This window comes from Plectropomus leopardus, chromosome 2 (genome assembly GCF_008729295.1).
Source record: "Plectropomus leopardus isolate mb chromosome 2, YSFRI_Pleo_2.0, whole genome shotgun sequence".
NCBI lineage: Eukaryota > Metazoa > Chordata > Actinopteri > Perciformes > Serranidae > Plectropomus > Plectropomus leopardus.
The window spans coordinates 346,489-358,538 of NC_056464.1; the positions used below are offsets into that span (position 1 = coordinate 346,489).

The 12,050-nt window shown below is 39.8% G+C and overlaps 1 protein-coding gene across 2 annotated transcripts in view; it reads left to right on the forward strand.

Annotated features, from left to right (window-relative positions):
• The window catches only part of LOC121951505 (dihydropyridine-sensitive L-type skeletal muscle calcium channel subunit alpha-1-like), an 86,486-nt gene that overhangs the window by 17,098 nt on the left and 57,338 nt on the right, over positions 1-12,050 (forward strand). Inside the window, exons 7-8 of one of the 2 annotated variants that reach the window (XM_042497856.1) lie at positions 7,863-8,021; positions 11,524-11,634. In XM_042497856.1, coding sequence (XP_042353790.1) covers positions 7,863-8,021; positions 11,524-11,634 — 270 coding nt within the window. The remainder of the gene's footprint in view (positions 1-7,862; positions 8,022-11,523; positions 11,635-12,050) is intronic. The other variant, XM_042497865.1, reaches the window with a different exon arrangement.

Genomic DNA, 12,050 nt, shown 5'->3' on the forward strand with positions numbered 1-12,050 from the left:
AATTGGTCGATGTAAAGTGAAGTTACAACAGCTTCCTTTTTGGCGGCCACCACTGGGTCTCCATGGCAACAGCGTTCATGGAAAGCCTATACTTCAGAGGGAGGCATCATTAAGGTCTTAGGTCTTAAGGTTTTGTCACCAGATTTGAAGCCAATCGTATACAATCTGTAGGTGCATTTCATCAAAGAAGAAGGCATGTAATTTCCATGACATTTCATGTTGCCAGTAGGGGGCGCTAAAAGTAATGGTAATGGTTATCATGTAGATATGTTCAGGGCAAGACAGTCATCAAACATGTGAAGTTTGGGGAAGATTGGACCATGTCCCTCAGAGTTATAAAATACTTCCTGGTTAATAGTGAGACATGGAAATAATTGGCCCAGTAACAACCACACGATGTGAAGAAAACTCACAAATGTAATAGCTTTTTATGTCTAAGGCCTTCAAAGCCATTTTGGCACATCAGTGCAGCGAAGTTTGGTGAATAATATGTAAGTTTGGCAACAGCGTTTGATGAAAACTCAAAAGTGTAATTTCTGTGCATCTTTACAGTATTCTAATTTAATATGAGGTTAATTGAGTTAACCTGCTACAGGGGAAAAATCAAAGAGTAAAAAAAGTAACTTCCTGCTACCAACAGGTGGTGCTATGAGTATGATTCAAAATTGCACTGCAGATGTCTTCAGGCCTGGACTCTTATCAAATCTGTAAAATTTTGTAAAGATCTGACCATCGGGGGCGATGTTTTTGATGTCATGTCAAAACATCAAAATTGTCCACCCGACTTCGGTAACGCTTTTCAATGAAAACTCTCAATATTCATTTTCAAGTATCATCAACGTCTTAAAGATTTTTTGAGACCATTTTGAGATCAATTGAGTCAAACTGCTAGGAGCTGGACATCTTATTGTAAAACTTTGCTTTTCTTGTGCCAATTGGTGAAACTCTCATTATCACTTAAAATTGTCATACAGATGTGTTCGAGGCGGAACGCCCATTAAACATGTTAAGTTTGGGTCATATTGGACCATTTACAGCAGAGTTATATACCACTTCCTGTTTACTTCCTGGTTCATGGCAGAGCATGCAAATTAGATGCCTCATACAGATCGCACGGTGTGATAAAAACTCATGATTTGAATAACTTTTGCTGTCAAACAGCATTTTAAGACCCCTGAAAATGGCCAAAAATACACCAAAATTACAACTTCAAATCAAAATGGCTGACATCCTGTTGGTTTTACGGTATGCCTCCAAGAGACTTTTTTGTAAGTAATGGGGTGTTTCACAGGCCTCCAAAGTTTCACAGCTCTAGGTAAACCGCGACACAGGAGCTGCTTCATTGAAAATCAGTAGGGGGCGCAACTAATACATTTCCTCCCACCCACACACTAGTCCACCAGACCTGATAAGACTGCAAAGTTTCATGACTTTTTGAATATGTTAAAGCCCTCAAAAAGGCAATTCATTTGAGAGAGAAAATAAATAAAAAAAAATAAAATAAAAATAAAAATAAAAATAAAAAAGTGCAAATAATAATTCTTTCAGTTTCAAGAGGGTACTCACACCATTCGGTGCTCCGGCCTTAATAACATATAACTTTCCATTTATCAGTTATATTAATGTCTTTTTTCCACAAAAAGAACGCCTGTTCCTTGGGGTCACTGTCATTTCCACCACATGGTACAAATTGTGAATCAAGAAAGTTTCCGTAGGATTTGTATACTTGACCACAGGAAAAGTCAGTTAAACAAGAGGACATGGTTGGAGGAGAGTGTTAGCAACATGGCACTAACTGAAATAAAATATCAAGGTAATTGTTTGTGAAATCAAAAATATGTTTATTGGCTGTCATTTCCAAACAGCTTATACTTCATTTGAAATTACAAACAATCAGAAAAATAACACTTTATATACAGTATACTTAATGGTAACTCTAAAATTACCATTACAGGTTAAACTAAGCTACTATTTTTTTGTGTTATTTTGATTACTTGGTTTAATGTGATGGAAAAGACAAATTGTGATGGAAATGATGGCCAGTGTTAAAAATGCCTTTCAGTTGGCTTATATCACTGCAAAAAGTGCATGTTAAATTGAACAAAAAAACTTAATAAGCTAATTCATATTCTAAGTTAAAAATGTGCAAATAGTATTCGATAACTACAGTAGAATGGATGTCAAAATGTGAAACCTTTGTTTTTTCTTTAGATGGTATGCAAGACCACAATAGAGAGATCAAAAGCATACAGGGAAAGCATTAAATCAGATCCAGTAACATACCAGGAGTTCCTCAGAAAAGACAGAGAAAGATACCTGGAAAAAAAAGGAAAAAGTTATTGTTAAACCTGTGTCAGAGCTGTCAGTGAGAGAGAAAAGAAAAATAAGACGACAATAGTGGACATCTCAACACAACAGATGCAAAAAGTTGAAAGCAGTAGCTGCATTTGGGAGATTTATACACACAAGATAAGGCAATGGCTTTTGATTAGAAGAACTCTGTTGTTTTACAACTAAAAAAAAAGAAAAAGAAATATCAAAATATGCACACTGGTAAAGATAGACAAGTCATCGCTAGTTATTGTTTCAGTTTGCTCTGCCTCATCTAGACTATACAAACTGGACGGTTGAGTATTACCCTTACTCACAGGTCTTCCTTTCCAATTAAATGATAGCAGAATATTTTTGTGTCAACTCCTTAAACACTATTCATGTTCAAAAATACAACATATATTCTGGATATAAAGTGCAAACTTAACCATAACTTTCAAACACTTAAATTATAATATTTATATAGTGTAGCTTTTCAGAAACAAATGAAATTACAGTATGAAAGTATGAAAATCCAGGAACACCCCCCCCCCCTTTTTTTTTCACTTCACATTATAGAACATAATATATTATATATATTGTGTTCTACTGTATATATATATTTCCTTTAACATTTTCTACACATTATAAAGCATATATTTTCTTTAACATTTTCTCCATTCTCTTTAATTTGCATCCACATTTTTTTTTTCATGTCACTGTCCCCTCATTTACTCACAAAGTCATTCAAGTATCTAGGTTTCTGAACTACTCGTCCAAACCTTGTAGTAACACTGTAATGGTTACCAGTCTCTCCTGTATCCACAGGCCTTATTGGGGTCAGATCAACTGTCTCAGTGTCCATGGCCCGCCGGAGGTAACAGTGATTCCGTCACAGGACACTGCCTGAGTCCAGTTCCATATTGTAGGATCGATGACTCAATGGGGTCATCACGGTTGCTTTCTTTCAGGTTGTGTTTGGCACTAGTGGCTGAACTCGCACACAGTCTCCAGCTCTTAGTGTGTCCATGCCCTTTGCTGTACGATTGTAGTACTTTGCTTGTCTTTGTTGGTTATGTATGAGTGCTGCTTTAATGTCCATCACCTTTGGCCTCAAAAGACTCTCTGATAGGCAGCAGAGTCCCCGTCCTACTACTTAAGAGCCTCCGTGCTGGACTTGCATTCAGCCCTTGTGTTGGGGTGTATGATCCAGTATGGATCGGACAGGTATGGATCCTGTCCGACATTTTTGCCTTTTTTATCAGCCGCTTGGCTGTCTTCACAGCTGATTCTGCCTTCCCGTTATGTTGCGGGTAGCCAGGTCAGGACGTAATGTGAGTGAATTCCCAATTTTGGCTGAATTTTTTTAACTCTCTGGACGAATACTGGGGCCCATTGTCAGAAATGAAAACATCTGGAATCCCCTGTCTGGCAAAGTATGCTTTTAACTTCCTGATAACTGTGCTGGACATTTTGTCTGGGAGGTAATCAATTTCCCAAAAGTTGGAAAAGTAGTCCACTGTTATCAGATAGTCTCTGCCTTCAAAACTAAAGAGGTCAGTACCCAATTTAGCCCATGGTCTGTCTGTGATCTTGTGCGGCTGAAGTGTCTCTTTCTGCTGCTTACGATCTACTGACCTGCATATGTCACACTTTGTCACAAATGTTTTTATGTGTTCATTCATGCCTGGCCAATAGATGCATCCTCTTGCCCTTCTCAAGAATCCCTCAATCCCCAGATGTGATGAGTGAATCTGTTGAATAATGTCCGCCTGTAGTGATTCAGGGATGACAACTCTCTCTCCCCTGAAAACAAGTCCATCCTGGATGCCCAGTTCATCCTGAAAGGAGAAGTAATGCATTATGCCAACAGGTACATCTTTCTTGTTTTGTTCCCACCCTTTCTGTATGGTGTTGATCAGGGTCTGCAGATTTCTGTCTGTCTGTGTTGCAGCACATATCTCACTCAGCCTCTCTACTGAGATTGATACAAATGCCACCATGTTGACAACCTCAATCTCCAAGTCTCTCTGGCTCTTGTGACTGTCTTTCAGATACGCTCTGCTCAATGTGTCGGCCAGTAGCACTGTCACGACCTGGAACATAGGTGACATTTAGGTCATATTTTTGCAGTCTCAACAACATTCTCTGAAGTCGTTTCGGTGCATTCCACAGTGGTTTTTTGATGATATTTTCAAGTGGTTTGTGGTCTGATTCTACATTAACAGGTCGGCCATATGTATACTGATGGAACTTTTCCATTCCAAATACTATAGCGAGGCACTCTTTTCAATCTGGGCATAACCCCTTTCCGTCAGTGTTAGTGCCCTGCTCTCATATGCCACACGCCTGCCATTTTGTGTCAAAGCTGCTCCCAGCCCGGTTTCACTGGCGTTGCACTGCAGTGTCAAGTCAAGTCGAGCCCATTTTATTTATAGAGCCCATTATCACAAAACATGATTTGCCTCAGAGGGCTTTACAGTGTACGACATCCCTCTGCCCTTAGACCCTCACATCACCCAAGGAAAAACTCCTGAAAAAGAACGGGGACGGGAAAAAAAAAAGGAAGGAACCTCAGGAAGAGCGGTAGAGGATGATGAGGGATCCCTCTTCCAGGACGGACAGACGAGCAATATATGTCGTAAATAACAGTGTCAGCTCCATCTCTGGCTCATAGTATTTTAAGATCGGTACCTGTGTTATTTTGTCTTTTAGTCTCTTGAATGCACTCTCCTGCACATCAGACCACTCCCACAGACTTTCCTTGTGTGTGAGCTGCCTCAGTATCTCACAGTCATCTGAGAGGTGTTCATAAAACTTGGCTAAATAGTTCACCATTCCAACCAGTTTCTGGACACCTTTAACATCTGTAGGTGGTGACATGTCTGTGATGGCTCGAACCTTCTCAGGATCGACTTTCAAACCCTGGGCAGTGAGAAGGTGTCCGATATAAGGCACCTCCTGCTTTCTGAGCTTGAATGCTTTCTGCATTCAACTTGATGTTCCTCTCTCTGCATCTCTGAAGGAACTGTCTGAGTTTGCTGTCATTGTTTACCCTTCTTCTGTGAAAACATCATCCGCTATGATGTGGATGCCTGGCAAGCCTTCCAGTGCTTGCATCAGCTTGCGTTGAAAAACCTCTGGCGCTGGGCTGATACTCATTGGCATCCTGAGCCATCTAAATCGCCCAAGAGGTGTGGCAAAAGTAGTAAGGTAGCTTGATTCTGCTGCTAGCATTACGTGTGAGAATCCATGTTTTACATCACAGATAGTGAAAATGTTTGCCCTTGACATGTGTGGCAAAATGTCATCTATAGTAGGCAGTGGGAAATGGTTTAGTTTCAGAGCCCTGTTTAACAGTCTTGGGTTGATGCAGATTCTGGGCTTTCCATTTGGTTTCTGCACAGATACCATGCCACTTATCTAATTAGTACCGCAGTCAACTGGTGCAATAATCTCTCTGTCCACAAGACTCTGTCATTCCTCCCGTAGGGGTTTCATCATCACTTCAGGAACTCTTCGCTTTGGGAGTTTCACAGGTTTGACAGTGGAGTCAATATCTATCCCCCTGTGAACACATCCTTGAATTCAGTCTGTATCTCATCTAAAAGTCCATGTAGACTCATTGTTGTCTACAGTTGTGGACACAATGCTGTCAGTGGCAAATATGTTCTCATATTGTACTTTGATGAGTTTCATGGCTTCACTAGCCTTCCTGCCAATCAGGGGTGTTTTACAGTCCTCCCCCACAACTTGAAACTCCAGCTTGTACAATTTCTGGTTTCTGGGATTTCTCACTTTGACCTTGCATTTGCCAACTGGGCGCAACTTGGACATGTTGTACATCACTAGTACTTCATCCGTGTTTTCAATCTGTGTGTCTGGATTTAGCATGTGTACTAGTATAACATTGCATGTCGCTCCACAGTTTAAAAGTTCACCAGGTTGCTGTTACTCATCATTCCAGCGAACAATTGCTGCGTTTCATTTTGTGTCATTCTCATGTCCTTTATGTGACTCATAGCCTCCATCTCCTGTGTAACTGCTGTGACTGTCATTATATCCTCACAGGAATCCGAGTCCTGTTCTGCAACAGCGTGCACTTTCTTGTGCTGTTCTCTGTGACTCACTTTGCTCCTGCAGGTCACTGCGAAGTAGTTTTCAAAAAGCAGGACATTTTTTTTGTCTTTCATGCATTCTGCCACAAAATTTGCATGATATTTCTGTACTTTTGTCTGTGTTTATTCTCCGCTGGAAAGCATGAACTTCCTCCACAACTTGTCCCTCTATAGTCTTGCTGTGCTCACGGGAGATTTCCATAGCTCTACACACCTGTAGGCATTTATCCAGAGTCAAATCATCCTCTCTGAGTAGTCTTTCTTTCCAACTTGTGTGTGGGGCGGCTGTGGCTCAGAGGTAGAGTGGGTCGTCCTCTAATCGGAAGGTCAGCGGTTCAATCCACAGCTCCTCTGGACAAGATGTCAAAGTATCCTTGGGCAAGATACTGAACCCCAAATTGCTCCTGATGCGGCACCATCAGAGTGTGAGTGTGTGTGAATGATATATATATATATATATATATATACAATTTAATCACAACCACTTTTTCCACCAGGAAATGTTACTATATAAGATACTGATCCAAAAAATATCAATAGATTTTTTAGAAGTTTGTGTTAGATTTAAAAACTAAAAAAGAATCACAGTGGAGTAAGCAATCTTAAACTGAAATGTACAGTTAGCTTGAGGTCTAATAGCAAACATTCCAGTGGCTAACTTAGTTTACAAATAGCCTGTTTGGGATGGGGACAGTGGTTAGCTAGCTAGCCAGCTAGCTTCAGCATATAGCATGCTAACTGCAGATTTTGAGGGCTGCAACATTTTCGTACCTCTTTTTTCCCTTTTTGAAGCTACGAATCGTGCAAATATTGACCCTAAAAGTCTTTGCAAAATCTGATTCTGAGGCTAAAAACTATGACCTCGTCCTGCAGCATAGATTCTTATAAGTAATCGCTTATTATGCAGCAGAGATTCTTATAAATGCATGAACATGATTACATCATACTCAACATCAACAATGAAACATTATGGTGAAGCACACAATATAAATGCATTGTTAAGTTATTATAAAAGCATCAATATGTACCTCACTTTACTTAACACATACAGTAAAAACTTGTGATACTGGACTGTTATAGAACACTATGAGTAACTACTACAGTTGCTTGTTGATGTGTGTAGAGGTGAGTGTAGATATTTGTAATGCATCATAAGCCCTATAAGTCACCCTCTAGAACAAGTCAAGAGTATCCATAAGACAGTTGCCACTTACAAATTGTTATAAGTCACATCCATCATGTTTTCTAACTGTCGATATAGTGCATCAGTAAGCACTATGTGTATTTTTGAGTGTAGTCATAAAGCATTATAATTCACTGTGGATGTGGTCTTTATGTGAAGTGTTACCAACTTTTAGTCTGAACTGTCTTTGGTTGTCATTGCCATTGCTTTGTCTAAAACCTCTACCTTCTCTTTCTTTTTAACCTCTCCAGCGCCAGTGTGTGCAGTATGCTCTCAAGGCCCGACCGCTGCGATGTTATATTCCCAAAAACCCTTACCAGTATCAGGTGTGGTACATTGTCACCTCCTGCTACTTTGAGTACCTAATGTTCCTCCTTATTATGCTCAACACCATGTGTCTGGGAATGCAGGTATGAATACAGCACAAGCATAAAACACACTGTGTGTCTGTCTGTGTGCCTTTGCGACTGTCTGTATTATGGTAAGGAAAAAAAATATTTAGTGTTGCTCATAGAGTTTGATGTTGTTATGGCAACGGCGGCACATGCAGATGCAACAGCCAGCAGCTCCTCAGATCCTTTCTACTTGCTATATATATATATATATTTTTTTTTTTTTTCAACACCATGGCCCCCTCTGCTGAAGCATGGTTTTTCTATGATAGAGAAGCACTTTTCAACATCAGGAAAAGTTGTGTGGGGTTTGGACTGAATGCAGCAGACCACAAGAGGATCTCCACCAATGGCATATGCCGAGCTGCCAGTCAGACGAGAGGGGTCTGAAAGAGCCATACAAAGAGAGGGAGGAGAGCTGGCATCAGGGCAAGGTGGACCCGACTTGGACTAAGAGCTGTTCCTCTACCAAGCCTTCTTCTGGCTAAAGTCCAGTCGCAGGAGATAAAAATGGATGAAATGCAACTGAGGCTAACTAAGCAATAGGGCATTAGAGATTGCTCTGCGCACATCTTCACAGAGACATGGTAAACCCCTTACATCCCCGATCAAGCTATTGCACTGGACTGGCGGCCTTGTTTACAGCAGACAGGTCACAAGACTCCAGTAAGACGAGAGGAGGAGGGCTTTGTGTCTGTAAAAATAATGCTTGGTGCTCAAACGCAGTTAAAATGGAGGGACAGTGCTCACCACATGTTGAGTTCTTGGTGCTAAGATGTCATCCATATCATCTGCCCAGAGAATTCATCAGTGTTTTTATTTATTCACTTTTTAAATTTTATATTTAACACTTTTTTTTCCCATTGAGAAAAGAGAAACATTATCCACCTCCTCCTGTCACTCTCCACACATGTAGGGGAGAGAGGGAAAGAGAAAAAATAAGGAGAAAAACACCAAGAAAAAAAAAACACCCAGCGTACTCTGCTAAGTATGTTTCTGTGGTCATCCTATGATAAAATGCATTACATTATGAAAAATACATTAAGACAAGAAAGTTAAAGTCAGTGAGGTGCCATGAGGGCCCTCGCAGTGCTGTGGTATAATCAAGGAAGGGTTGCCAAAGAGGGTTGCACTGACCTCAGCAACAAGAATGCTTGATGATCTGCCCTATTAGTGCACTCCAGTCACTTGCTGCCATGTGGTGACTGCAGTGGATTGTTTTGTGAGTGTGTCTCCCAAGCCTGCAGGCAGGAAGGCATGGACTCTCACTGTGGTCCATGCATGCTCCACATGTGCTATGGCAGTGTCTGTAACCTTGTTCAGCAGGGTGAATGTCAAGAACTTTTATGCGACAGTGTCTGGGTCTATGCCTTGCCTGATCATATGGTTCAATCTCTTGCAAATGTCAGGCTTCTTTTCAGGGTCTGTGCTCACTGGAACAAAACACGACCAGTGAAACGGGCTGGATGTATGTGAGCTGTGTTGGATCTGATTCCCCTTGCTACATGATACCCCAGCATGTGTCTGTGCTCTTTGATAAATTGTGGTTAGGGAGGGCTCTGCCTTTGTGAGAATAAACAAAGGTTACAATATTGTAAGCCTAGTTCTTTTAGCATAGGCACCTCTGTATGTCTGACAGTGGGAATACACCACTGTCAGCTGCTGCTCTAAGTACACAAATACATGTACATCAACAGCCTAGACATGATGTACTACATGTCTTGCTGGCTCTCAGCTTGTAAAAATTACATGTACAACAGCAGCAAACTAGACATATAGGACTACTATAAGTCTTGCCTGTTGCTGTACTTAATGTTTAGTCTGTTACTGTACTACACTGATTTTGTACTTCATGTGTGTCTGTCTGTGATTGTGCATGACAGGTGCTGGGGAGGAAGTCTGCAGCAGTTGGCAAGGGTAGTAGTAAAGAGTTTAGTTATCTCATTCACAACTCAGGAGGCTGCCATATATTATGAAAGGTAAAATAGCAGCCTGGCATCTCAAGTCATGATTCAAAATGCTAAAGTTTTACCTTCAACTCAACTTTGTCATAGCACCTTAAGCTTGAATGGGTATGCTACCTGGACTGCAACACATTGCTCAGGAAATAAACTTCATTGTTCCCTTGTACTGACACATGCTTCTGGCAACAAAGAATGAAAACACTTTCTATGAAGACCACATCTAATGCTTTATGACTACACTCATAAACACACATAATGCTTTCTGATGCACTATTTCAACAGTCATTAAAAATTATAGATGTAACTTAGAATGATTTATAAGTGGCAAGGGTCGTATGGATGGTCTTGACTTGTTATAAACTAGAGGTTGACTGCTGGGGCTTATATTGCATTATAAATACCTATACTCAGTCATTAGCTAGCTAGCTAATGACAAACATGTCTGCTGTAGGTTAGCAAGTTTATCACTGTAGGCTCTACATACAAGCTAACATTAGCTCCTGGATTGTTTGCTATTGCCTGCAAGATAACCGTATGTTTCAACTTAAGATTGCTTACTTTAAAATTCATATATCACCTAATTACGTATGTTTGAACCAATTCATGCGTTTGGCTTTGGGCTAATAGCAGACATTCCAGTGGCTAACTTGGCTATCAAATACCCTGCTTGGGATTGGGACAGTGGTTACCTAGTTAACTAGCTACAACATATAGCATACTCACAGTGGATTTCAAGGGCTGCAACAGTTTCTGTCCACTTCTGACACTGCAAGATTCTCAGTCTTTGTGAAATCTGATTCTGTGGCTAAAAACTCACTGACACATTAATAGACTTCAGTCATTGGATTTTTTTTTTTTTTAGATCTAGTATATGATAGTCAGTAATCACTTATGACACGGCATAGATTCTTATAAATGCATTAAAATTATTACACTTTACTTAACACCAACAATGAAACATCATGATGAATCAGAAATTATTATAAAAGCATCAATATTTACCTCACCTTACTTAACACATACAATAATAACTCATGATTCAGCATGGACAGTTATAGAACTCTGTGAATCCTTTCTACATTTAATTTTTGATGTATGAATAAATGAGAATAAATATTTATAATGCATTCCAGCAGTCAACCTCTAGTTTATAACAAGTCAAGAGCATCCATAAGTCCCTTGGCACTTATAAATCATTTTAAGTAGCATCCATAATGTTTTTTGACTGTTGATATAGTGCATCAGCAAGCATTAAGTGTATTTATGTGTGTCTTCATAAAGCATTATGAATGCATTATAATTCACGATGAATGCCTTCAAAATGCATTATAGATCTGGTCTTCGTTGAAAGTATTACCGAAAGAACATACTACCTGAGGTGTATGAACAGGGTATAACAGACTTTGGGAAAGCTATTAGTCAGTCATATGGTAGGCTACTGAAGCTTTTATCAGATCACTTCTATGTTCAAGTACAATTTTTACAAGCTGAGAGCCAACATACAATCACTCCGATTACTTTATATTAATGCAGCTGTCAATCTCTTTAACCCCCAGCACTGTAACCAGTCAGACCACGTTACACACTTGTCTGACATGCTGAACGTGATTTTCACTGTGCTCTTCACTGTGGAGATGATCCTGAAACTCATGGCCTTCAAAGCCAAGGTTGGTCAAAATTCAACAAATGATTGCATTTTCCAGATTAATCTCACAAGGAATGCATATTGCATATGCATATTTTTTTGAGTGTACCTCTTTTCATATAAAAGTACAAACGGACACACAAGTGTGTTTGTGATGTAGCGGTTATTAATAACTTCGTTAGAATTTGGATTTTGCACTCGTTAAAGTAAAAGGGGCACCACTCTCCATTTAGGAGAGAATTAAATTTTAAATTATGACAGTTTCAAAACATGTCATCAGTTTAATCAATCTCACAATCTGTACCGTTTATCCTGTATACATTGATCTTGTTTCTTCCATGAAATAATAACAGACAATGACTTGGCGAGAAGTAGTATGACATATAAAGGACAGTGAACAAATGAAAGGGAACCTAAGTGATGTATGTTCAGGTAATG